Below are 23,258 nucleotides of genomic sequence, written 5' to 3'. Positions count from 1 at the left end.
GAATTGAGAATACAGGTTTATATTACCCCATTGTTAGTTCCAATATGTGGTAAAGGTTTTATTTTATTTGTTTTGTGTGTTGAGTTTTTGTATTTTCCTTAAAATATGTTGTTACACCCCCCCCCCCCCTGCTTTTTCACGCTTTTTCATGTATTGTCTTTGTTTAAAAATCTCTTCAATGGGAGAAAATTGTCCATTAATAACTAGAACTTGTAGTTTCACTTCATCAACAGCCATAAATAGATTTTTCTATTGTTGCTAAAACAATTAGCCTGTTTTCTCAAACTGTGACTGTTATGTTTTGGTGAAAATCACTAGGAATGGTTTATTTTATCTAATTTTTGAAACATTGTCAGACTTTCTCAGTCAATTCTGACCAATCTTCCAGTTTTTTTGGCCTCATAATCCATCAAGTTGCACATAAAATATTTAGGCACATAAAGGGATGCCAATTTGGATAATATGATCTGCCCTGTCTGATCTTTTAAGACACTGCTCTGAATGCTGCTTCCAAACATGGACATGGTCATGTAATATGGCTGTTAGCTGTGCTGGGACTGTGGACTGATTTGATGGTGAATGGAGAGATGCCTACTGATGAGATGAGGCACTGGCATCCACCTTACAGAGGAAGGCTGTCCTGAGGTGGTTGTACAATGTTTGTTCATATTAGTGGAATTTTGCCCACAGAATTCTTGAAAAATTCCTCACATTTCCTTCAATAGCGAGGGTGGCTTTAACTGAGAGAAGTTACCTAAAAACCCTTATCTCACGTGATTTTGCCAATGACCATGTCCGTATTTTGATGAATGCTAGTTTTGTTTGAAAAGAGTGGTAAGGAGTACTCTTTTGAAGTTTTATTGTTTTTTTATTTGTCCTGGTAACTTTTGCTACCAGGACTCAAAGAAATAGAAGAAAAAAAGAAAATTTAGAGTTGTCACATTCTGTCTCAGACAACCGTCTAAGAGGACATTTTGTTGTGTATGCATGACAGAAAACTTCCAAATTGGACAAGGTTGAACCCCACACTGCTTTATCCACAATTGAGAAAAGTAATGTGTTTAAAATGTATTCTCTGTGCCATATCACTTTAATACAAATAAATTAGTTTATAGACATTTGTTTTGATTTCTGTGTGGATTACTTAGATGGTTACAGAAATATATTTACTATATATATATTTAGACAAAAGGTTGACGTGTTCAATACGTGTGTGTGTGTGTGTATGTATGTATGTATATATATACACACACACACACACACACACACACACACACACACACACACACACACGAAGAAAGGAAGAATAGGCAATATCTTTCAGTAAACATAGCAGAATAGAAATTTGAAACCAACCTTGAATACAAGAGATAAATTTTTTTTTCTGATACTTGAATACAGCACGTGGTACAAAGGTATTAGGCATTGGTGTCCTAATCATTATATATAGATGTGCTTTATGTGGGCACCAGTTATTCACAGGTGAACGAGCACAGACTGAGAAGATGACTTTTATTCTTACAGCGGCACTCTTTCCTGTTCTTTTATTGTTTTCCCCACTCTGCAAAGGAGCAGCAATTTCTCTAGGTAAGTGAATATTTAAATACTGTGTTAAAGAACCAGAGAGTCAATCAGGTGTACAACCACCACATTTTGCACTATATCAGGTAATGCTACTGCATGTGTGTTTTCTGACAGGATTGGAAGATTACATTGGACATTGTATCATTTCTTCTTTTCTTGATCTAATGTGTTTTTTTGTAAATTGATTTGTCCATAAATTACATTCATGATTAAAATGTAGCTATAGTCAAACATTTTTTAATTTATTTTAGTTTTTGATGAAGTATTCATAGGTTTTTATATCTGTGTAGCTGTACATGCTTTTCTTAAAGACTTTTGAAGAAAAAAAATCGCACAGACACAATGCCTTTCATATGTTGCTGGGCCTGGGACGAAGGTCTGTAGTTCACCTATTTGTTTAAGGGTCAGTGTGGAAGGAAGGTCAGCAGTATCCATTTTACACAAAGTTTTACTTCTGTGTGTTTTGGAGTGTCCTATCCTGGGTACCATTTCCTTGTTAACTAAAGTCAAAGTGAAGGCTTCTTTCCAAGTAAAACCTCACAGAAGTTCTAAAGCGCCCCTACTTTTGTCACACGGAAAAATGAGAATAAATATGCACATATACATTCTCTTATTGCCAGAATTAGGTTGCTTACACCCATTGCTTTTGCAGTAACCAATAGCAACTAATCCAATATTTACCATTTAAAAAACTGGAAATTATTGATTATTGCTATGAGTTACTGAACATCACTAACCTCCTAAATTAAATCTTAGAAATCATAACACCTGTGAAGTGAACTTATATTTATTTTGAATGGAAAATATCAAATTTACATTTCATGTTACATAAATGCCCCTAACCCTTTACCTAAAGATAAAATTTGTACATAAGACTTAGTAGTTTCTTTTTGCACACGATTAAGGCTTTTAAGAGCAGTTGATGGTTACAATATCAACATTTCCAAGTATAGGAATCATAAAGAATTCCCTGGCCTTGTTGGCGAAAGATGCAATCTTTTCCCAAGTAGGTAACTAAGCTTCTGAACACACATATATATCAATAGGGTATATCCACTGGTGTAGAGACATGGGGGTTGCAACTGTTGCTACCTTTGCTCGCGGGAGCATACATAGAGCCCTCCAGCGGCAAAGCTACAAACCTAGCATCCTTAGAAAATATAAACCAATAATACAGCACTCCCAACACAAAATATAAATATATTTCATACAAATAATTTCTCATATGATAATTTGAGAATTTAAACCTTTAAACAACTAACACATAGCACAAGACAATATTTGGACTAAAATACAATAATTTAATTTGGCATTCTCATTTAGGTGCTTATAAACATGTAAAAAATAACTAGTATAAATGTTTCAATAAATTCTTGCAGAATAAAGTCCATATTGATATCCAATAAAAAAGCAATGATCCACTCAGTGATGCAATCAAACTGCAGTGCTTCCACTCCCTTTGGGTATAATCACTCACCAAAAGGCATAGACACTGACCAACTTCCATTTGGTGAAAGAGGCCGGGCACAGGAGAGTGGCAGCAGCTGCTTCAGAGGATTGGCAAAGATGCCTTATCCAAGCACCAATACTGATTAGCACTGCCCTCACTATGGGTCAGTATACCTTGTCGTACCTTGCTTTTCTTTTGGTATACATCCATCCTGCAGTCACAGAGACCCTACGGGCTGAGTGGGCCTGGTCATGAATTCGACCCCTGTGTTCTATGATAGTGGGGCCTTTTGGGACAGCAGGGTGAATGGGATGCTAGGAGGTGAGTAGAGCCAGGCCTTGTATTCAAACCCATGGCAAAAGACTGAATGGGGTGGAATAGGGTTTTTCTCTCAATACCACTGAAGCCGCTGCTGCTCTTCTCTTCTGTGCTCTGCCTTTCTACCAGCTTGCCAATCATTGAGAAGTCAGGTCGAATCAAGAGAGTCATAGGAGAGAACATTGTCAACAGCAGTCGTAAGAGTACAGGGGTCAGAGCACGGGAGCAACAGAAAAGGTTGGTAAGATCATAGAGAAGGGCTATAGCTAAAAGTCTGTTACCAAAAGTTATGTCAGTAGGGATCTTTTTCTGAGGTTACTTTTTCTTTGGAGATCCTTAAGAGTTTCCCCTGAAAGGGGTTTACTGAAGCAACAAGGGCAGTGTCTTTTTGTTCAAAGTTACAATAAAAATCTTTTAGATAAGTGACAAAGCAAGCATACTTTTATGAGCAGTGACTAGAACAGTGTAATTGCAGTCTGCTCATAAATATTTAGATTCACCTATGTTATATTTACAATCTTATTATCGTGCTTGGTGTTATCTTTAGAGCTCATTACTCCTATTGCTTCATGCAGCTATTATTAAACCATTAGCTTTTGTCCTTTATCATTGATAATTGCTCATCGGAATCTTTTCACTAAGGAAGCTGTTAACCCACAAGGAATACCGTATTTTCCGGCATATAAGACGACTTTTTAACCCCGAAAAATCTGTGCCAAAGTCGGGGGTCGTCCTATAGGCCGGGTACTTACCAATCACATACAAGCTGCTGTAAGCACACCAATGAGAAAGTTAGAAAGTTTCTGTACTTCCTGGTTCTCAACAAATGAAAGCTTGTCATTGGTTGTTTAGTATTCTTTTGCTGCCACATTTTGAATCATCTGTTCGGGTGCTGCACATAGGGAGTTACACCATGGTGGAGGGACCCGGCTGTACCCTGAACGGGGGGGAAGATCCGAGCTCGGGTTACCAAGGTCAGAGTGTCAGAGAGCTTTGGGGGAACACTGTGAGCCATGCAGTATAGATGTATTTATATGCGCGTTATATAATATTTACAAATCGGCCAATAGGTGGAGCTGTGTGACTGGCTGTAATAGCCCAGAGATCCCTGCTGCTTTCTACCATGGTGGCTGTAAAGTCTGCAACCCCAGCTGTCACTTAGAGGAACTAAACTCAGAATTTCTACTTTACATAGAAGGGTAGACAATTCTATTATTTAACGTAAAAAATGTGTTTGTTACAGTTTTTTTAAGTGCAACAAGCGCTATATTTTAACTGGAAAAGTTGGGCGTCGTCTTATACGCCAGAAAATACAGTACTTTAATTTTTCTTTTTTTTTTTTGGTGAAAGTCACTACCAAATACGGTGTATGTTGTAAACATTGTTATGTTTTAAAGTTACTTAGGTAAGCAACAGAAATTAAATCTAGGGTCCTAGTGACAAAAAAGTTCCCCAGAGCATCCACAAGACCTCATAGACGGGTATAGGGACTGGTGAATGTCTGAGAAAAACCAAAGATAAATAGACAAATTGGACAAATGGACAAAACAAAGGAAGAATGCACTTGTAGACAGTCAGTATCTGATGATGAAGGCTTTGCCAGTACAATGCAAATAGGAAAGCTTTTATGTGTCTAATAAAGGCCTTATTAATGTCAGTCAAGGGAATAAGGAGGCAAAGTTCCAACATTGGCTATAACCTTTTTCAGCCATAATCCCTCCGTGAGTCAATAAGCCGTGAGTCAATTTGTGAGGCTGTACACAGCTGAAGGGGTTTTCAGAGGCAGTTAGCTCCTGACTCAGTACTGGCTGCTGGGACTTTATATCTGCTCCCAGTCACCAGGGCCTATTGTAGCATATAACTGGGCTAATCTGTGCTGGAGAATCTTGGAATCTTGAGGACTGGTGCAGACCAGGGCCTTAAACTGACTTTAAAAAACAATTTGATTCAGAAAGGACTTTACACTGACAAGTTAAAAGATTTTAGACGAATGTGTGTTCCACCTATCATAAAGCAAAGGACAAACTTAAATCCAGATCTCAATACTGCAAAACAGATGCAGATACAAGATCCCTGTGTGTTTATTAACCTCCTGAGCGGTAAGCACGAGTGTGACTCGGGGTAAAAAAAAACCTGCTGAAAGCGGTAACCCCGAGCCACACTCGGGGTAAAAAAAACCTGCTAAAAGCGGTAACCCCAAGCCACACTTGGGATAGTTAAAAAAAAAAATAATAAAAATAAAGGCTTCCCTGGTCCTATCGGCGTCCTCCATTGTCCTGCCATCCTCTGGCCGCATCCTCTTCGTCGATCTGTCTCCCGGCGAGTGCACAGACGTTTCCCGGGAGTTCCTGGTGACGTCGGTTCGTACAGGCGACGCCAGGCTTCGGCATGAATTTCAAATTGATTTGTATTACATTTAATACAAAATAACTATTAAATGCAATACACTGAATTTATATGTCCAATAGCAGTACATTGTCTTTTGTGAAAATTTATTTTACAGTAGAATATAATAGTATGAGTATAATAAAGTTTGTAACACAAAATCATGCCAAAGTTTATTAATAAATTTATTTTATTTATTTAATTTAATGTTTTGACATGATTTTGTGTTTCAAACTTTAATATACTCATACTTTTATATTATCCTTTCTGTCATAAAAATCCAGACAGAAATAAACCGCCCAGGAGGTTAATATAGCGGATGTCATAATCACATCTTTTACAATTTTCATTTTTCACGTTTGTTTTGCCTTGGTTGCAATTCATCAAGGCATATCTGCTCTTCTGTTATTGTACTCCAGACTGCTGGGAAACCCATTTTAACCATTTGCAAACTCTCTGGAAAAGTGTTTAAAAGCAGTCCCACATATCTTTGGAAGTAGTTTAGTGGCAGACTGTCCTGAAATGTTGCATGAAGTGTCTCAAAATGTCACAACTGCAAATCAGGCAAACACCTGTCCAAAAAAGAATTGTAACTACTTAATTTCCTTCCATTGATAACCAGGTCTCTGGGACGTTTGAGGACAGCTTGACAGTTGGAATTGTCCCTTAAAGTAGTAGAATACAACTGTTATCATTTGATGCAAAGTTTTTAGAGGTCCACATTACAAGATGTAACGATTTTACTGACATTGCATTGCACAGATACAAGGATTACATCTGTAGAACAAAAATTAAAAAAACAAATTGTTTACATGAGCCTTTTTTGTTTTAGAAGCTGAGAAGGCCCCAAAATATTGGAATGATCATGCCAGGGAAACATTATCCGCAGCTTTAAATTTAAAACCAAATGTCAATAAAGCGAAGAATCTCATTATGTTTCTGGGAGATGGTAAGTAAAGCCAACAAGGCTAACATTTAAGAGGAATGTGTAGCCATTTCAGTTATTTTTTATAGTTTTCCCAATTGTCTAAATGTCAGTGATTTGGTTCACTTGTAAACACTCTCCTTTGTGAAAAATATCTTAACGTGATGATGTTGAAAGAGGTAAAGAGAAATGTAAAAGGTAAAAGATATGTTACCAGTAAAAGCAAAAAGTACTTTTTTTTCTATTAAAGCAGAAATTAAGTCTGCATAAAAAGGTCCTGACATTTTTCATGTCAGAAGAGATTAATAAATAAAGCTCTTTGTGTCTGCCTGTCAGAACTATTTTCTTTTTCTACCCACTAAATCATACATGTGCAGCTCTCGGTGTACAGGTTTTGCATGCATGGTAGTAACATCACTCCCACCTGGCCATTGAAGATGGGAGAAAATTGAGTCAAAATGGTGTGGCAGGGACACCATGGCTGTCGCAGTGCTCGAGCAGGTAATTCTGCCATAATGTTTATTATGATAAGCACATTTGTGCTTTATGGAAAACCCTGAATTCTAAGCTGCAAATTCCTGTTGTGTATGCTCTTCAAAGATATGGAAGAGCATACATATGGGAATATGAACCTCTAATAAAAGCACTTCTCAAAATGATTTATACATTTCCCTTAAGGACGTCTGAGATAACATAGTGGTGTAGATACTCTGGGTCAAGACCCCAAGCTAGATACAGGTATTTCAGGGTCCGAATATCTTTTCAGATGTAAATTTAAAGCTCCAATTACAAGATGGAATTTAATATTCTGTGGTACATGAATACATGTATTAACCATATTTAAATCACTATATATATAGATATATATATATATATATATATATATATTATATATATATATATATCCTCTGACTACAAATAAGTCCCCCAAAACAATAAATGTTTTTAACTCTATTAGCATAAAATATAGTACTGTATGGAAATCACCCAGTGAAAGTTGTCTATTTGTGATTGTTTTATGTAAAACCTTTGTAGTAAAGAAGGCATGCTTGGTGATCTTGCCAATATCTTGGATTCTTCTTTCCTGGTGGCAACATTCTACAGGCTAATAATCCCTCTGCAGTATTGTCATGTGTCTAAATAAAGCTGAATCTGAATTTAATGAAGATGTGGATGACAGAATGAAGAAACTGTCTTAACTGAAGACATTTTGCAGGACAGAAGACAAGGAAATAGCTTTTTCATTTTCTTCAAGCAGGTCACAATGTATTTGTAATTGATTGCTGCAATATATGTTTGTAGACGGGTTCACATGCTCTCTAATCAACTATGTGTAGGAGGTCCATGTGTATCTTATGTATGCTTAATGGACATCTTCTAACAATATGACCACCTTCATCCCTCCTTACACATTATTGTATTAGCACATCTAACGTGCAGCGTTTTAGCCTTCCACATAACCAGACAAAAATTACCATTATGTAGTAAATAATACCAATATTCACCATAGTCTATGCAAAACAGTCAGCCATAGAATTTAAAAGTTTAGCTAGATACCTGCACTAGCTTCTAATTTCATTTGTTGTAATAATGTTGCAGGGGACTTTTCCAGTTAATTATTTTAGGGGTTCTTTTGAGAAAAAAACCCTATTTACTGAAGTTGGCAGCTGCATGTATGAAACTGCGCAACAATCATTGGTGTTTACTAATACTTATCTCGAAATGGGTAGAATAATAGTTACTAACAATTTAGGGATTTCTGTGCCTTATTTCAGGAATGGGAGTGCCCACAATTACAGCAGCTCGTATATATCAGGGACAGATTGCTGGGCAACCTGGAGAAGAGAATATTTTGGAGATGGAAAAATTCCCCTTTGTAGCTTTGTCCAAGGTGAGTTTAAACAGGCCTGCTTTTGGAACCAAGTCACATAAATCATGGGCTAGGGACCACCTAATATATATCACAGAATACTGAATGTAATTGTAAACACCATGAAAAGCAAAATTTACATATGGAACTGATCAGCTCTATTCATCATAGAAAATGCTGTGCAGTGGTACAGATTATGTAACTAGTTGAAGACACCAAACATCCTATCAATATCCAAAATGACTTCATCAAAATACACAGGGAATCTGTAGTACATCCATTTTTTCTGCCCCACCTTCACTCTCCTCCTTGCGATTGCCAACAATTCCTGACTCTTAAAACGCATCAAGAGTTGTGTAAGTACCACAGCTCTTTTGGCTGCTACTGTCACCACAATATATGAGTGCATAGCAGTGGCTGAGCTTACACATATTGTATTGAGGAGTGGAACAACTTTGCCATGTTGCTGTAAGTGGAGAGTGGTACTCTCATGAAGAGGAAGGAAAATAAGAATCAGAAAAGGAAGCTGTGAGAACTGATCCTCCTGAAGTGCCTCCGAAGACATTAACTAAATTGTCCATGAAGAACACGTACTACCACCGCTTTGGGTATCTGCTGTTGTATGGACCTAGCTACAAAGTGCAGATTTCAAGGAAATGGGCACATTATGCATGTTCATAGTGCAGAGATGACTTTAAAATTAATGACAGCTTGGTATCTTCCAACAAAGTATAGCACACCCCCATAAATTCTGTAAAGGTGAGACTTTCACCAAGTTGTTTGGCAGTGACTGTACCACCAGAAGCTGAGTCAGCAAAGCATTCATTCAGTATGTCGTAAGATGGCTGGGACCATGTACTTTTGTTTCCTGGCCAGGCATTCTCCAGTGGTTGACTACAAGATGGAGGAGAAGGAGGGGGAGTCAGCAGGAGTAAAGGTGACCCTTCTTGTACATCCATAGTGCACAATTCTTATCCCTTATGATGACTGATCAGTAGCAACATCGGGAGTAACAGCATCAACATTTGATTTTATACCTTTTTGTGAATAGGATGCAGGATGAGAAGAGAAGTAGGATTGGCAGGGCACAGTGTTTCCTCCAGATAAGTGGGAAAAAATGTTTTTTTTGATGTGTGCCTGAGTTGCCCACTTCCTACCCTGTGTTTTCTTATGTTGCACACCGCAAACTCCAGATGAACTCTCAATGCAGTTTCTCCATTGATAAGTACAGCCCGGGGAGCATAGAAACCTGCGGTCACGGCAAATTGGAGGCATGCGAGTGCTTCCAATTAGCTGTGACTGCAGGCGAACTCTCAACTCTCATGTTCTATAAGCGAGAAAGGCCCGATTCGCCTGATTAAAAATTTTGCTCGCTCATCTCTGCATACTACAGTTCCGCTATGGCTGCAAGAGTGCTCCCCTGATTGAAGCTGACAGCTTTGCTCCCCTGATTGCTCTTGCAGCCCTAGCGGAATTGTAGTATGTGTTCTTGGACAGAGATTCTCTATCCAAGAACACATACTACAGTTATGCTGTTCCATATGTGTTCTTGGATAGAGAATTTCTATCCAAGAACACATACTACAGTTTTGCTAGGACTGCAAAAGCAATCAGGGGAATCAGGGATTGCTCTTGCAGTTCTACACAGTCATAAAAATAACCCAAATTTCTCCCCTCCCCATAGACTGGTGTTCGAATTCGGCTTTCATTGGTAACAAAGAATTGTTTTTGGATGAGATCTACTTGAAACATTTTAGAAGGGACTTAACAGCATACTGTCAAAAGAAAATTTTCTAGCTTTACAAAAAGTAGGTCTGCATTTACCAGTTCAAACGCCTACAATAAATCCTATTGTTTTTCCTATGGTTGACTACCTGGCCCTTTTTTTTTTTCAAATGCTTTAAAAGGCAGAGGTCAGAGGTCAAATGTCAGGCATTACATTTTCACTTAAAAAAAAAAAAAAAAAATACTAATTAATGCTGCTCTGTAGGTGTACAATGTGGATGCACAGGTTCCAGACAGTGCAGGCACCGGAACTGCCTACTTATGTGGAGTGAAAGCCAATTCAGGAACCCTGGGAGTGAGTGCTGCCGCTAAGTATGGAGTCTGCACTACTGCCAACGGAAATGAGGTGACCTCTATCCTTCATAGAGCTAAACTAGCAGGTGAGGTATAATCACACATGTTTATTTTGTTTTATGTAACTGTTTAAGGATACGAGTTATATCAAAGAGGATCCCCAGCTGTCTGGTACAACACAAATGTAAAACAACTCTGAAAACAAATTGCTCAGTGTAATGAAACAACTTCCAACTGTACTTGTAGCTCAAAGTTTTTGTGTTCACAGATGCTAAATAGAAGAGTATGTTGCTCTTGGCTATTGTCACTGGAGGATTTTCCCCTTGCTTCTTGTTTTGGGGACAACTCTAAAGTTTTGGTATTTTCTTTCTTGTAACAATGGTCACTAGTACAAATGCAGCTGTGAATCTCCATAGTTTGTAAAACTACTGCAATAATAGACTTGGGAGAGTCTAAAGCTTCTGCACTCTATCCAAATCAAAAAATATTTTTACCGAGACAAACACTAGAAGAGAAAGGGGTATATTGTGGCTGAAATAGGTGGCTATCGTGACCCATAAAACAAAAAAAACATACTGGCCTTTTGAAACTTTACTGTATCATTGAACTCATGTACTTATTCCAATCTAGTGGCTCACCGAAGCCTACACCCTTTTAAACACCTTTTCACCTAGTGGCTAGTTCTAATTTATTCTCTATTGCTCAGGAGAAGAAAAGGTATAGTAAAATTGTAAAGAGAAAAAAATGCAAAATGTTGTGAATAGTGACATATAAAAATCAAGCCGAGTGCAAAACATTACAAGTATGCAACTTTAAAAATCATCTCCAACGGATGTGTTAAATAATATTGTGTTAAGCATGTTTCTCATGACAATGTTTTACAGGAAAATCTGTGGGCATTGTGACAACCACACGTGTCCAGCACGCCTCTCCAGCTGCTTCCTATGCTCATAGCGCAAATCGTGATTGGTACTCCGACAATGAGATGACCGTGAATATGATTAACAATGGCTGCAAGGATATAGCCTATCAGCTTGTGCACAACACAGACATTGATGTAATTATGAAGAGAAGATTTATGGAAGGTGTATGGCATAGTAAACGTTTGCATGCTCTTAGTATATTTGTCATTGCAGGTGATTCTGGGAGGCGGGAGAGCCTATATGAATGCCAAGGGCACCCCTGACCCAGAATACCCAACCAGTACTTCAAGCCAAGCACTTCGAAGAGATGGCCTTAACTTGACTGATATATGGCTAAATAAAAGACCAGTAAGTGCGACCTTTTTGCATCTCAAATATTAAAACATTTTGTAGAATAGTTTAGGTAGCTGAATAATAATAATGGCTTGTAGATTTTTGACTTATAAACTTTCTCTAGGATTCAAATTGCCCTTTAAACTTTGCCGTGATTTATGACTATATACATTGAAATAAAATTATCTAAAGGTTTTTGTGGCCACATGTCATGAGTTTTGTAGAATGCCTACACCATTTTAAATTGTACTACTATATGCCTGTCATGCATGCACATTTTCCAATGCACCACTGCAGTGATTTTAAAGTGCAGAAAAATACTTGTTGATCTAATGAGCTGCCCACTTTCCGCTCGACCTGATAACACTACCTCTGCTTTATAAAACCCCCAAGCAGTATTGTAAGCCCTTAGCCCTACCCTGCCAGACTGCAAAATATCTGCTCCTCTGCTTCTTTCCATACCTCAACAGGAGGTGTGACCCATAAAAAAACTGATCCTCCAAATATAATAATTGTATTTCATCACAATCTATCCAGATCATAAAATTTTGAATGCAAGTTTCTATATTATATTAGTGTTCTGTATAAAAAGTATTAATATGCAAACTTACCTTTCCTCTTATGTTGATGGAAAGGTGTGTCGCTATAAACCAAGCCCCTTAAAAAAAACTACACTGTAAATTTGCTTTGGTGAATGACGTGTCCCATGTGCTGCTACTCAAACTCCAAATTGGTCATGACCCTAACGTGACCTTCCTTTTATTTATTTTCTTTTAATTACCAGAAAAAGTTGGTAATCCTTTTAAATTTGCAATATAAATTGTTTAACTTAAGTCTCTGCTAACTTACATATTTGTAATTTCCATTTGCAGGGGTCAAAATATGTGTGGAATAAACAAGACTTTGATGCTGTGGATGAAAGTACAACAGATTACCTTATGGGTTGAGTATTTGCTGTGTGAAAATGTTCTGTTTAACGACACAGATTACATTTTTTTTAGTCTTAATACCAATTACTTATATGTAATTACATGTGGGAATTACAAAAAAAGGAGGGAGGAAGGTAGTTCCTAGCCTCGAGGATAGGTTGATGAAAAATAGTGGCTCACACTTCATTTTGAGGAGTTTTGCATGTGGCCACTGTTGCGGAGTTCCATGTGGAAGTATTAGCGTTCTGATTGCTTCTGGCTTTAATACTGTGAATCACTGACCAAGAAAAAGCATGTAGCAAATACAAACCCCTGATCTTCATACTTGAGTTAAGATTACACTGCAGAAATCTATTTAAAAGGAAAAGTTCTGGTGCAGTCAACATTATCCTTGCAACACTCAAAATCTGCCATGAAATAAATAGTCTCCCACTTCAAATTTGAGTACAGTTGCTTAGCTTAAGGTCAGAACTTTTCACTAGTTCTAGAGAGCTCACTGAGGTTTTAGAATCCAGAGGGTGACTGTGGCAGCCAGACAAATATAGCATTTGTAGAAACAAGGCCAGCAATGACATCCTCTATATTTCTCGTATGGAATGAAAAGATTTCCATAATGTAAGCTTTAACTGTAAAGCATATTAAATCATATAAAGTTGAAAATATACTGAAAATGTTTTTGCAAAATTTTAGGCCTGTTTGAACCAAAAGACATGAAATATGAACTAAGTCGTGATCCATCTACGGACCCATCTTTAGAGGAGATGACTGAGAAGGCCATTAAGATCCTGAGCAAGAATCCCAATGGATTTTTTCTTTTTGTAGAAGATAAGTTTAAATAAGATTGCATACCTTCTAGAGCAAAGGTTTTATTTATAAACCCGGAATTAGGAGAGTGTGCTAGCCTTAACAAGTAGACATATTCCAGGGTTAAAAGACTGTCAGGGAGAGAAAGTTGAACGATACACAGATATTTGGTACTATTTATATTGTTTTTTTTCCCTGCAAATATAATTTAGCTTTGAGAACATCTAATTCCAATTTATTTTAATTTTTTGACATTATTCCCGAGCCAAAATTGCATTTTGTTTGATCAGCAGATCATTTTCTACATGATGAAACACTACAGAAAATACTTAAAGGCCAATAGAGCCACACTGCCACTATCTTAATTAAGTTGAACTTTAACACACCCAAGGTATGAATCTGAGCACCTGAGCCAAAATAAAACAAAACTTTAATCACATATAAACCTTTATTGATAATTAAAATGACTTTCATGAGTAAGATGATACATTTTTGCAATAAATAAAGGTTTGAACATCCTAAATTCCCAATTACATACACATAGCAAGCAAGCCACAATGAAGGTGACAGTGACCACATCCACTTGGTGCAAGTATGCCTTTTTTCACAGATGATTAGAATTCTGATTTGTGTCAGAAAGCTGCCTAGCTAATCATACAGGTTCTTGTTTTTGCCCTTCTAGTTCCTCTTAGATACAATGGAATGTGACCCAATTTTTCTTGATGACGGTCTTTTTTTTTTGTTACCTTAAAGAAAGATATTTGTATCAAAAGCTTTTAATGGAAGCTGATAATTTTCACGTATTAGTTGGACTTATTTAGGTTTACTTTAAATGAAGTCTCTGTTTTGAAAATAATTAAAATATTATGATCAATGGAAAGACAGATGGCAGTTTTCATCAGAGGATTCTGGGAAAGGATATGTATATTGCAACAGGATTGCGTTTAATATATATCTCTGTTACAGCACATCTCTGGAGTACTTGTTAACTTTTTTTCCCCCCAAAAGCCAAATATATATAACCTACCCAACCTTTAATAGTAATCAGCTGAAATGTTCTGCCATAGCATACCACCAAGTTTGCAAAACAAAGTAACTTGGTGAAAGATCCATTTTAATATATATTTATAAATCACCTTGTACAAAGTGTACAGTCTGTTTTATACTTGTTATAGTTGTCATTAGAAGTTTTTATATAGTTATCACCTGTTAAGTTATTCTTGCTTGGCTTCCGGTGCAAAATACTACATGACGATACTACATGAGAGAATCTTTACTTAATGTTCTTTTACTTAATGTACGAGGCAGAATTGACCATGGCCATCATGATGGTAATGCCAAGAATTCCTTGACTGAGGCTGTTGAGTTTGACAAAGCCATTCGCAGAGCTGGGCAGCTGACTTCAGAATCTGAGACACTGACTGTTGTGACTGCTGATCATTCTCATGTCTTCACTTTTGGAGGGTACACAGATCGTGGAAACAGTATTTTTGGTAGAGTTCTTTATTATTGCATTCTTCGTGCATTATTATTTAAACAAAGTAATTGATTTGAGTGTTAGTGTGTTTTTTTAAATTCTTTATTGGATCTTAATTATGTGATGCTGATAGACATTTACAGGGTTACATTTCATTGATTTCAAGGATTCTGTGCTGTGTTTTCTGGCACTTGTAATTTTGCCACAGCTATACAACTCTGAAAAAATTCATTGAATACAATTGTTTACTCTGTAGTCAAAACAGCCCAGTCAGGCAATGTACTATGTTTGGTAGTGGATGACATTAGTAACAGCTGGCATTGTTACCTTAACATCAGCCTCCCTTCACAATAAAGTATACCAAAAAATTTAACAACTGGGTCAAACAGACTTTATAGCCTCTACTATTCAAATGTACAACATACATACAGAAGTTAAATCACATTCTGCCCTTTGCTGGACATGGACTCTCCTAGAACGATGTAATATCACTGTTAGGAGGCAGAAGGAGATTTTTACATGGCTACATGAGGGGGGAGTCTTAAAGAGCTTCCCCCTTTTCTATAAGAATCTACTGTGGCTCATGAATAGTGGCAAGAGGCTTACAGAATGTGGAGCCTGAAAAACTTTGCAAGAAGATGGAATCTTGCAATGAAGAGGATGACATGCTCAGTTTAAGTTATTAACCAGTACCTGCTGAATAGGTTTAAGAAAAGTAGAAGGATTACCTGTGGAAGCTGTGACACTGCCATAATTTTTTGTTTTGCTTCTTAGCTGGTAATAAAAAATCAGTCCTGTTCATCTCTCTAAAAACAAATCAGTGAATTAAAAATTAATTTAAACATAATTATTTTTTTCTTTTAATAGCACACGTATACCATTTTTAGTGCTTTTTTATAAAGTTGTTCTTTTAATTCCTTGTCATTTGCCATGTGCAATCATTGATGGGTGACTTTAATTAAATCTTTTATATTTTCAATTTTTTTGTGGCCGTTTTGCCAATATTGGTTAGTATTCAGAGCACAAAATAAAAAAAAACCCAATCAGCAAAAATCATTTGTGAAAAAACAGCTTGTTTACTTTAATCAATGATTTATTAAATAAGATATAGCTAACAAGAACTATTTCTCAGAAGCTTGATTTTACTGTTTTGGTAGGTTTGGCACCAAACAAAGCCAGTGACCTCAAACCATTTACCAGCCTGCTGTATGGGAATGGTCTTGGATTCAAGCTCACTAACGGAGTACGGGAAGACATTACTTCCATCGATACAGGTATAAATCACCTTACTGCTTTCAATGAAATGACATGCAAGCCTTATTTTTTCCGCTGTTATCGCAATTTCATTCCTATCTATAGATGTTCTAAAAGAATAGCAAATTATTCTTTCTTCTAATTTGACATTCAATATTGCTGCCAAGACGAGACTTGTTTGGTGCACTCTGTACTTTAACAAATCTCTAAAAAGGTTCAGGATAGGACAACATTATTGTAAGGTCGAAATATAGTAACATACTCATTAACAGTGTCTCCACATAAACTACAAATCATAGTGTAAGCCTTGATAATTATGGTGACATTTTCTTTCCCCAATCTGAACTCCAAGTTTACTTGAAATACACTATGATTACTTTTACCTGGAAAAGGATTTGTAATTTTTCATTTAAGTGCTTTGTAAGTCTTTATTTTTATATTACTTATTCGTTACCAAATTAACAACCAAATACAGTAAAGGCTGTTGATAAAATACTGTAAATTAAGGTTTTAGCCATTAGAACCAATTAAAAATTTAATGGTAATTTTAATGTGAGTGGTACTTTCATTTGAAAGCGTGAAATGCTCATAAAAGTCTATACAGTCATGCAGGTTTTAGGTAGGTACAAAAAAAAAGAAAAACAATAAAAGGAAAATAAGAAAATAGGGGTTGAATTAAAAACATTAAAAAAAATATTGCTAGAGAATCATCGAAAGACAGAACTGGTTATCGATTGGAGAGAATCTGGTGGTTTAAGTAATGTCATAGTATGCATCCATAAAGGCACCAGACAAAACTTTCAGGGGGAGGGGGGCATTTTAGCACCATACACCCAGGATCCCCTCCTTATAAGGATTCTCCATGGCTCTTCTTCACCATGGGTGGATTAATTAGGTGTCCAAATTGCATTCCTGGCATAGTCCCTTCTTTACCTTATTTCAAGTCATACTTCTAACATTTTCAAACACACCCCTGAGGGAGCCGAAACACTTTGGGAAGAGAGACATTATACCAAAATATACCCATTAATAATATAATGATTATGCTGTCTGGTAATGGTAAAATATCCTATGATTATCAAATAGGACCTGGCCAATTTCTAGAATAGGGTTAATATGGATTTATCGCTGTATAGACCATGGTCAATAATCCTATGATATTTGAATAGGATACAATCGTAATTGTTTGTGTGTTAAAAAGGGTTTTTTTTTTTTACCTTCCTTTGGATCAACAGTGTGTATAGATTTCTGTATAGAATATTTAGCTTTTTCCCTTTCAGTTTACCATGATGTTCATATGTATTTTGTAAACCTGACTAACTATGTATCTATGTAACATTTTTCTGTGTTCAGTTGTTTAGGGACATTTCAAACTTGTGGTTGACTGTAGTTTCAACCACACTCCTATTCAGCAGTTGGGAAAATTTTGTGCATGCATTTGCACACGCTTGAGGAAGTGGTGGATTGCAGAGCAATTCCTAAAAGAGACACAATGCCACACCACAAAATGGTTGTCAAACTCTCTCAAATGCTCTTTTTACCATGGGGAAGGATGTCGCCATTACAGATTGCTCATTGCTCAAAGAATCTTGGTTGAAAAACACTGCTTAGGAGGGTTCAGTTTTCTATGAGATAAATTACTTCTGGGTCACCAAGAAAGTTTTAAAGATATATTGGTTGGGTGATATAAAAATGTTGTTCTGGTAACCTAACATAGATCTGTGTCACTCCTTCATCCTCATTATTGTCTATCATACTTTTTCAACAGAAGCCTCCAATTACAGACAGCAGGCAGCTGTCCCACTAGTTTCAGAAACACATGGAGGGGAAGATGTGGCCATCATGGCTAAGGGCCCATTTGCTCATCTGTTCCATGGCATCCACGAACAGCACTACATCGCCCATGTGATGGCATATGCAGCTTGTTTGGAACCCTATACAGATTGCATTCAGCTAAAGTCTGCCGCTCCCCATAAGTAAAAATTCTTCAGGTTAAAGTTTGTCTGGTAGCTGTATGGGTAGCAGAATATCATAATTATCAGTTTTGTTTTCATCAAAATATTTATATATAATATCAGATATGTAACAATCGATAAAGATATTATGTTATTGCTGGTAAAACAATTTAATGCTTAATGTATATGGAAGATCATCTTGTGAACATTTTACGATGATATAGAGGTCTAATCATACATACAAACACTGTCCACTACAATTGACTCATAATACTGAGAAATAAATAACTTCATGTACACTACGTGATGTGAAATCCATTATTATATTGTGACAAATGTAAACTCTGGACTTGAGTCTCATATGATTTTCATATTACCACCAAACTTAATGCACTGTAGAAAATAGGCTGCAATGTTACAGAAATTCCACTGTGGGGCAAAATAGTACAATAAATGCACACGGCATTCCTTGAAGTGCACAGAATAGTTCTTTAGTAACATAGGAAACATACTTCTCCAAATGAAAGGTTTACTTCTAAAAGTTATGGAAAGGGTAATGATAATTTGTAAAGTCTTCTTATCAATAAACCAATGAAAAATGAAAGTCTCATTTGGCAATACATTTTCCAAGGTAAGATTTGAATCCGCTTTTTGTTAGTTTTAGTTCATGCTCCCTTATTCCTAATCTCAGCTTCATATCGACAATACAGCCCTCCTGAACCTCAATTAACCTCTATTGCAATTAAAAGTTTTAATCATGCCCCCCCCTCCACCTTTCCCTCAAGGTTGTACAAGTTACATTTCTCGAGTCTATCCTGATACCACAAATATATACTCAAATGTAAACTGATCTCAATATAAACTGAGTTACCTACTTTTACTAAAAGGCTTTGACCCTTGTATAAACCTTGAACACAAAATGTGTCCATCACTGCTAGCATACAAAATAGTAATCAAAAGAAATGCCACTAAGATAGATTAAATAAAAAATTTCATGTTATGTTTTTTAAGTCTATATTTTCCCACCACTACAGGATAAAGTGTTTTGAACTTTTGAGTTGGTTCTGATGACTTTCTCTATGTGGATAACTGTTGACCTCCAGTTAAAGGGGTATAAACTGAGGTTCTTTTTCTAATGACATTTAAAGAAAAAAAGAAATCATGGTTTATACTCAAGAATATATAGTATGTTTTATCCTTCTGGCCTTGCACCATTCTTTTCATTTGTCTCTGGCTCATTCTACCTTATCAAAAGATTTTTGTAAGTAAAGCATACAGCATACACATCACTTATCTTTACTAAACAACAACAAAGGTTTACTGGATTTTAATGATTTGCGATCTGTAGCTGTAAGGTACTGCAGTTTGCACATAGATGAATATATACATTTGTATACACTTAGGATGACAGCTTTAAAACTCAATGTAACCCGTCCATAGATTTTTTTACATACCACTTTAAATTTGGTAAATTGTTTAGAACAGTCCAACCTTTTTTCTTTTTGGGGCCGCTGTTGACATTGAGATAAAACCTGTGGGCCACAATAACAAACAAACATTAAAGATTAAAATATGTTTAAAACTAGAATAGTTTTAATTTAAAATTAAAATAAAATGAATTTTTTTAGGTACCGTAACATACATGTAAATCAAGAATTTTTGCACTCACCATTTATTGCTCAGTTTGTCAGTTTGATATTTTATTAACGAGAGATACAAAACTAAAGCTATTATACAGTGCTGGCTGGTGATATATTGCTCTCTCACCATTTATGTACCAAACACCAGAAACTACACCATACAATGTGTCCTGTCTGTTAAAGGAGGCCACTAACCTTTGTACCCCACAATCTCTGCAATGGATACTTCCAGAGAAATGGAATTCATGTGACAGATAGCCTAGAGGACATGTTCCTACTGCTACATCTTCAGGTTCCTACATCCCCCCATTCAGAGAAATTGTAAAACAAGGTAGGTGCCCGGCTATGTGTGACAGGGTAGCACGGTATAATTTTTCATATCTTGTGATGGTGCCGTAGTGATGAGATTTGAGGTCCCCCTCTTGCAGTTACATTTCCCTTTTCTTACAGAGATATTGGGATTCATAGAGAGTAAGGGGATAGCTATGTGTGCCAAGGTAGCGTGATATGATGAGTATAACAATTTATTTGAGGGAGGGCAAAAGGCATTTCCTACTGAAAAGGGATGCTTTCCTGCTGGATAGAATCAAGGAAACTAGTCACAAATAGGTCTTCGAAATGAGCAATGACACCAAGCAAACCTGTTGTGGCTTAGGGACAACAAGGTTAGGGTATTGTAGAGTCCATCACAAAGACCTCAATCCAATTAAAAAATTGTGGCAGAACTAAAAAGCCTGTGTGAGCAAGGAAGCCTTATAAAACCTGCCCCAGCACACCAGACCTGTATAAAGGAATGGACCAAAATTCCAGAAATGTATTGATTGTGGAAGGCTACCCAAAATATTTGGCTCAAATTAAACAATTTAAAAGCAATTCTACCAAAAATGTAAAATAAATGTTTGCAATTATGTGACCCACTGGAATTGTGATATAGTCAATTAAAAGTAAAATAATCTGTGAATATTGTTAGATAGAAATCTGTCAGGATAACATTTCCCTGACGTTTTAATTACTAAGTATACTGCCCATCTAAATTTGTACAGAAAATTATGTTCATTATTCTTTTGGGCATGAATTTCACTCTTATCTCTCTCTGGCTAAAATGCCACAATACCATGTGTTAATATTAAGAAGTAATTTTCAGCTAACACTGTGTACAAGTCTTCAGATGTGGCCCCTGAAGGCTGAAACCTCATAATATTGTCTACCATTTGTATTTTACATTAGAATCCTTGTAATGACCACGTGTACTGTAACACACCAAGTACATATTTATCAAGATATACAAATAAAATTCTATACTTCTGCACTTAAATTTGAAATGTAACAAATCATAGAAGACTGTAACGATTTCATGTCATGAAGGTCGTGTGCCTGTATGAATTCTTTTATGTATTTTACATATAGCTTGAAAACTGCAGAAAAATAAGCTTATGAGCTGCTATTATAGGAGAAAGAACAGAGAGTGGGTAATAAGAAACTTATAACAATAAAATCTGCCTCTTCTCTCCCTCTCTTATTGTGGCCTAAACAAAGAGATTAACAAAGAGCCAAAGTACAATATATGCGGTTATTGTTTAAGTAATACATTCTAATTTTTTTATTGTAAGATAAAACCTGCTATGTCTTTTAATTTACAATGGCTTGAGAAGGTACTCGGACCCCCTTCACTTTTTTGTTGCATCCTAATGCTACAATTGTTTAAGTTTTAACTTTATTAAAAAGAAAAAAAAACTGAAATACCACATTTACATAGGTATTCAGACCTTTTCCAACAACATTTAAAATGTAGCTCAGGCGCCTCCCATTTCTCTTGATCTCTGCTGAGATGTTTCTGCATCTTGATTGAAGTCCACCAGTGGTAAGTGAAATTGATTGGACATGATTTGGAAAGGCGCACACCTTTCTATAAAAGGGTCTTCCAGCTTCCAATGCATATCAGATAAAACACCAAGCCATGACCACTGCCTGCAGAGCTCATAGAATATTTGCACGGATCTGAGGAAAGCTACAAAAAAGCTTCTGCTGCACTAAAGGTTCCCAAGAGCACAGCCTCTTATTATTCTCCATTAGAAGAAGTTTAGAGTCACCCAGCCAAACTGAGCAATCCAGGAGAAGGGCCCCAGTGAGAGCAGTGACCTAGAACCCAATAGTCATTCTGACTAAGCTCCATGTGGAAATGGGGTTAAGTTTCAGAAGCACCCTTAATAAAAGATTTCAAGGAGTTTTACTTGGTGTTCATGCAGATCACACTGTTCTCCTGATTAAAGTCAAGGATTTGAAGACTGGTGAAGCTGTGGGAGGAGCAAGGTTGTTTTTTTGGGCAAAATGTTCTAAATGTGGAACCAGTAGAAGACTCAAGAGGCCAAGAGGTTGAAAGAGAGACAATAGAAGAAAGATTTTGCATCTCCAGCACCAAAAGGTCTTGAGCTTTGGGAGCTTCTGGCCTGTGAACATATGTCACTATGGGAAGCTGTGTTGGCTGCAGGTGGGCACAAGAAATCATGTTTACCTCTTTGAGATCCTCGCCATGGGACCGGGGGTCTTTAAAAATGGTCTCCAAGTGGTGCTTGAAGATAAAGGCATCCTAAAAGTCACCCACGACTGTCGTTGGCTAGGAGATATTTTGTCCAACCAATATGGTGTGTTTTTTGAAAAATGTTTTTGATACACAGGTGGGTGATGTGCATTTGTTTTCCTCAAATCTTCCTAAAGTTGTCTTCCTCATCAAACATCTACTGTGAAGGAATGTTTGGAATCTAAATATGCCGTCTGCACAAGTACATTTCTTGAATATCGAACATTGATAGAGCAAAATCCTAATATGTGTTCTGACCGTCCACTGTCTGCTACTTTGCTGAAAATGTTGGCTCTGGAAGTATCACACCCCCTGGATTTGTGTTAAGCAATGTTGGATGGCATGCTCGCTGACTTTACATTGTTAGTTGACCGCTATGCTTTGATTCTCTCATGTATCAGCTTACTGGTAGGATTTATAACAAATAATTAACATTAAAAAAGGCAGATAACTACTCTAATAATGATATAGTTGTATGTCTGCTTAAATACTTCACAAAGTCTTTGCTAGAGTTTTTGTTTTATTGTTAGTACATTTATGTGTGGGGAAAATTAAGCACAGAACAACTCAATGTGCCTCTTTATTTTTGGGTTCCAGCATAGTCAGGTAAAATGTATCATTGTAAAAATTAAGGCTACTTTGGCTTGTTTAATACAACTGTTTCAAATATTAGGCATTTTGTAAAATACTGTAAAAATAAATTGCTAATGTAGTTAACAAAAAATCTCTATTTTAAAGTAGGCCAGAAATTTCA

At 36.6% G+C, this 23,258-nt stretch overlaps 1 protein-coding gene across 1 annotated transcript; it reads left to right on the top strand.

Annotated features, from left to right (window-relative positions):
- Nucleotides 1-1,436: 1,436 nt before the first annotated feature.
- On the top strand, nt 1,437-18,588 carry LOC140328582 (alkaline phosphatase-like). Its single transcript, XM_072408310.1, has 11 exons — nt 1,437-1,587; nt 6,570-6,686; nt 8,438-8,553; nt 10,523-10,697; nt 11,496-11,668; nt 11,748-11,882; nt 12,740-12,809; nt 13,487-13,621; nt 14,902-15,093; nt 16,235-16,351; nt 18,100-18,588. Exons 1-11 carry the CDS (start codon nt 1,506-1,508, stop codon nt 18,309-18,311), a joined length of 1,524 nt encoding a protein of 507 aa, XP_072264411.1. The 5' UTR covers nt 1,437-1,505; the 3' UTR covers nt 18,312-18,588.
- The last annotated feature ends 4,670 nt before the right edge of the window (nt 18,589-23,258 follow it).

Source organism: Pyxicephalus adspersus, chromosome 4 (assembly GCF_032062135.1).
Source record: "Pyxicephalus adspersus chromosome 4, UCB_Pads_2.0, whole genome shotgun sequence".
In the NCBI taxonomy this organism is placed as follows: domain Eukaryota; kingdom Metazoa; phylum Chordata; class Amphibia; order Anura; family Pyxicephalidae; genus Pyxicephalus; species Pyxicephalus adspersus.
This window is presented reverse-complemented; position numbering and strand designations above follow the sequence as displayed.

Excerpts from the sequence above, each read along its gene's own strand:
- LOC140328582 (XM_072408310.1), top strand. The coding sequence starts at position 1,506 with ATGACTTTTATTCTTACAGCGGCACTCTTTCCTGTTCTTTTATTGTTT. Across the intron at positions 6,687-8,437 it reads CATTATGTTTCTGGGAGATG|GAATGGGAGTGCCCACAATT; the intron begins GTAAGTAAAGCC and ends GCCTTATTTCAG. Across the intron at positions 13,622-14,901 it reads ATTTTTTCTTTTTGTAGAAG|GAGGCAGAATTGACCATGGC; the intron begins ATAAGTTTAAAT and ends TACTTAATGTAC.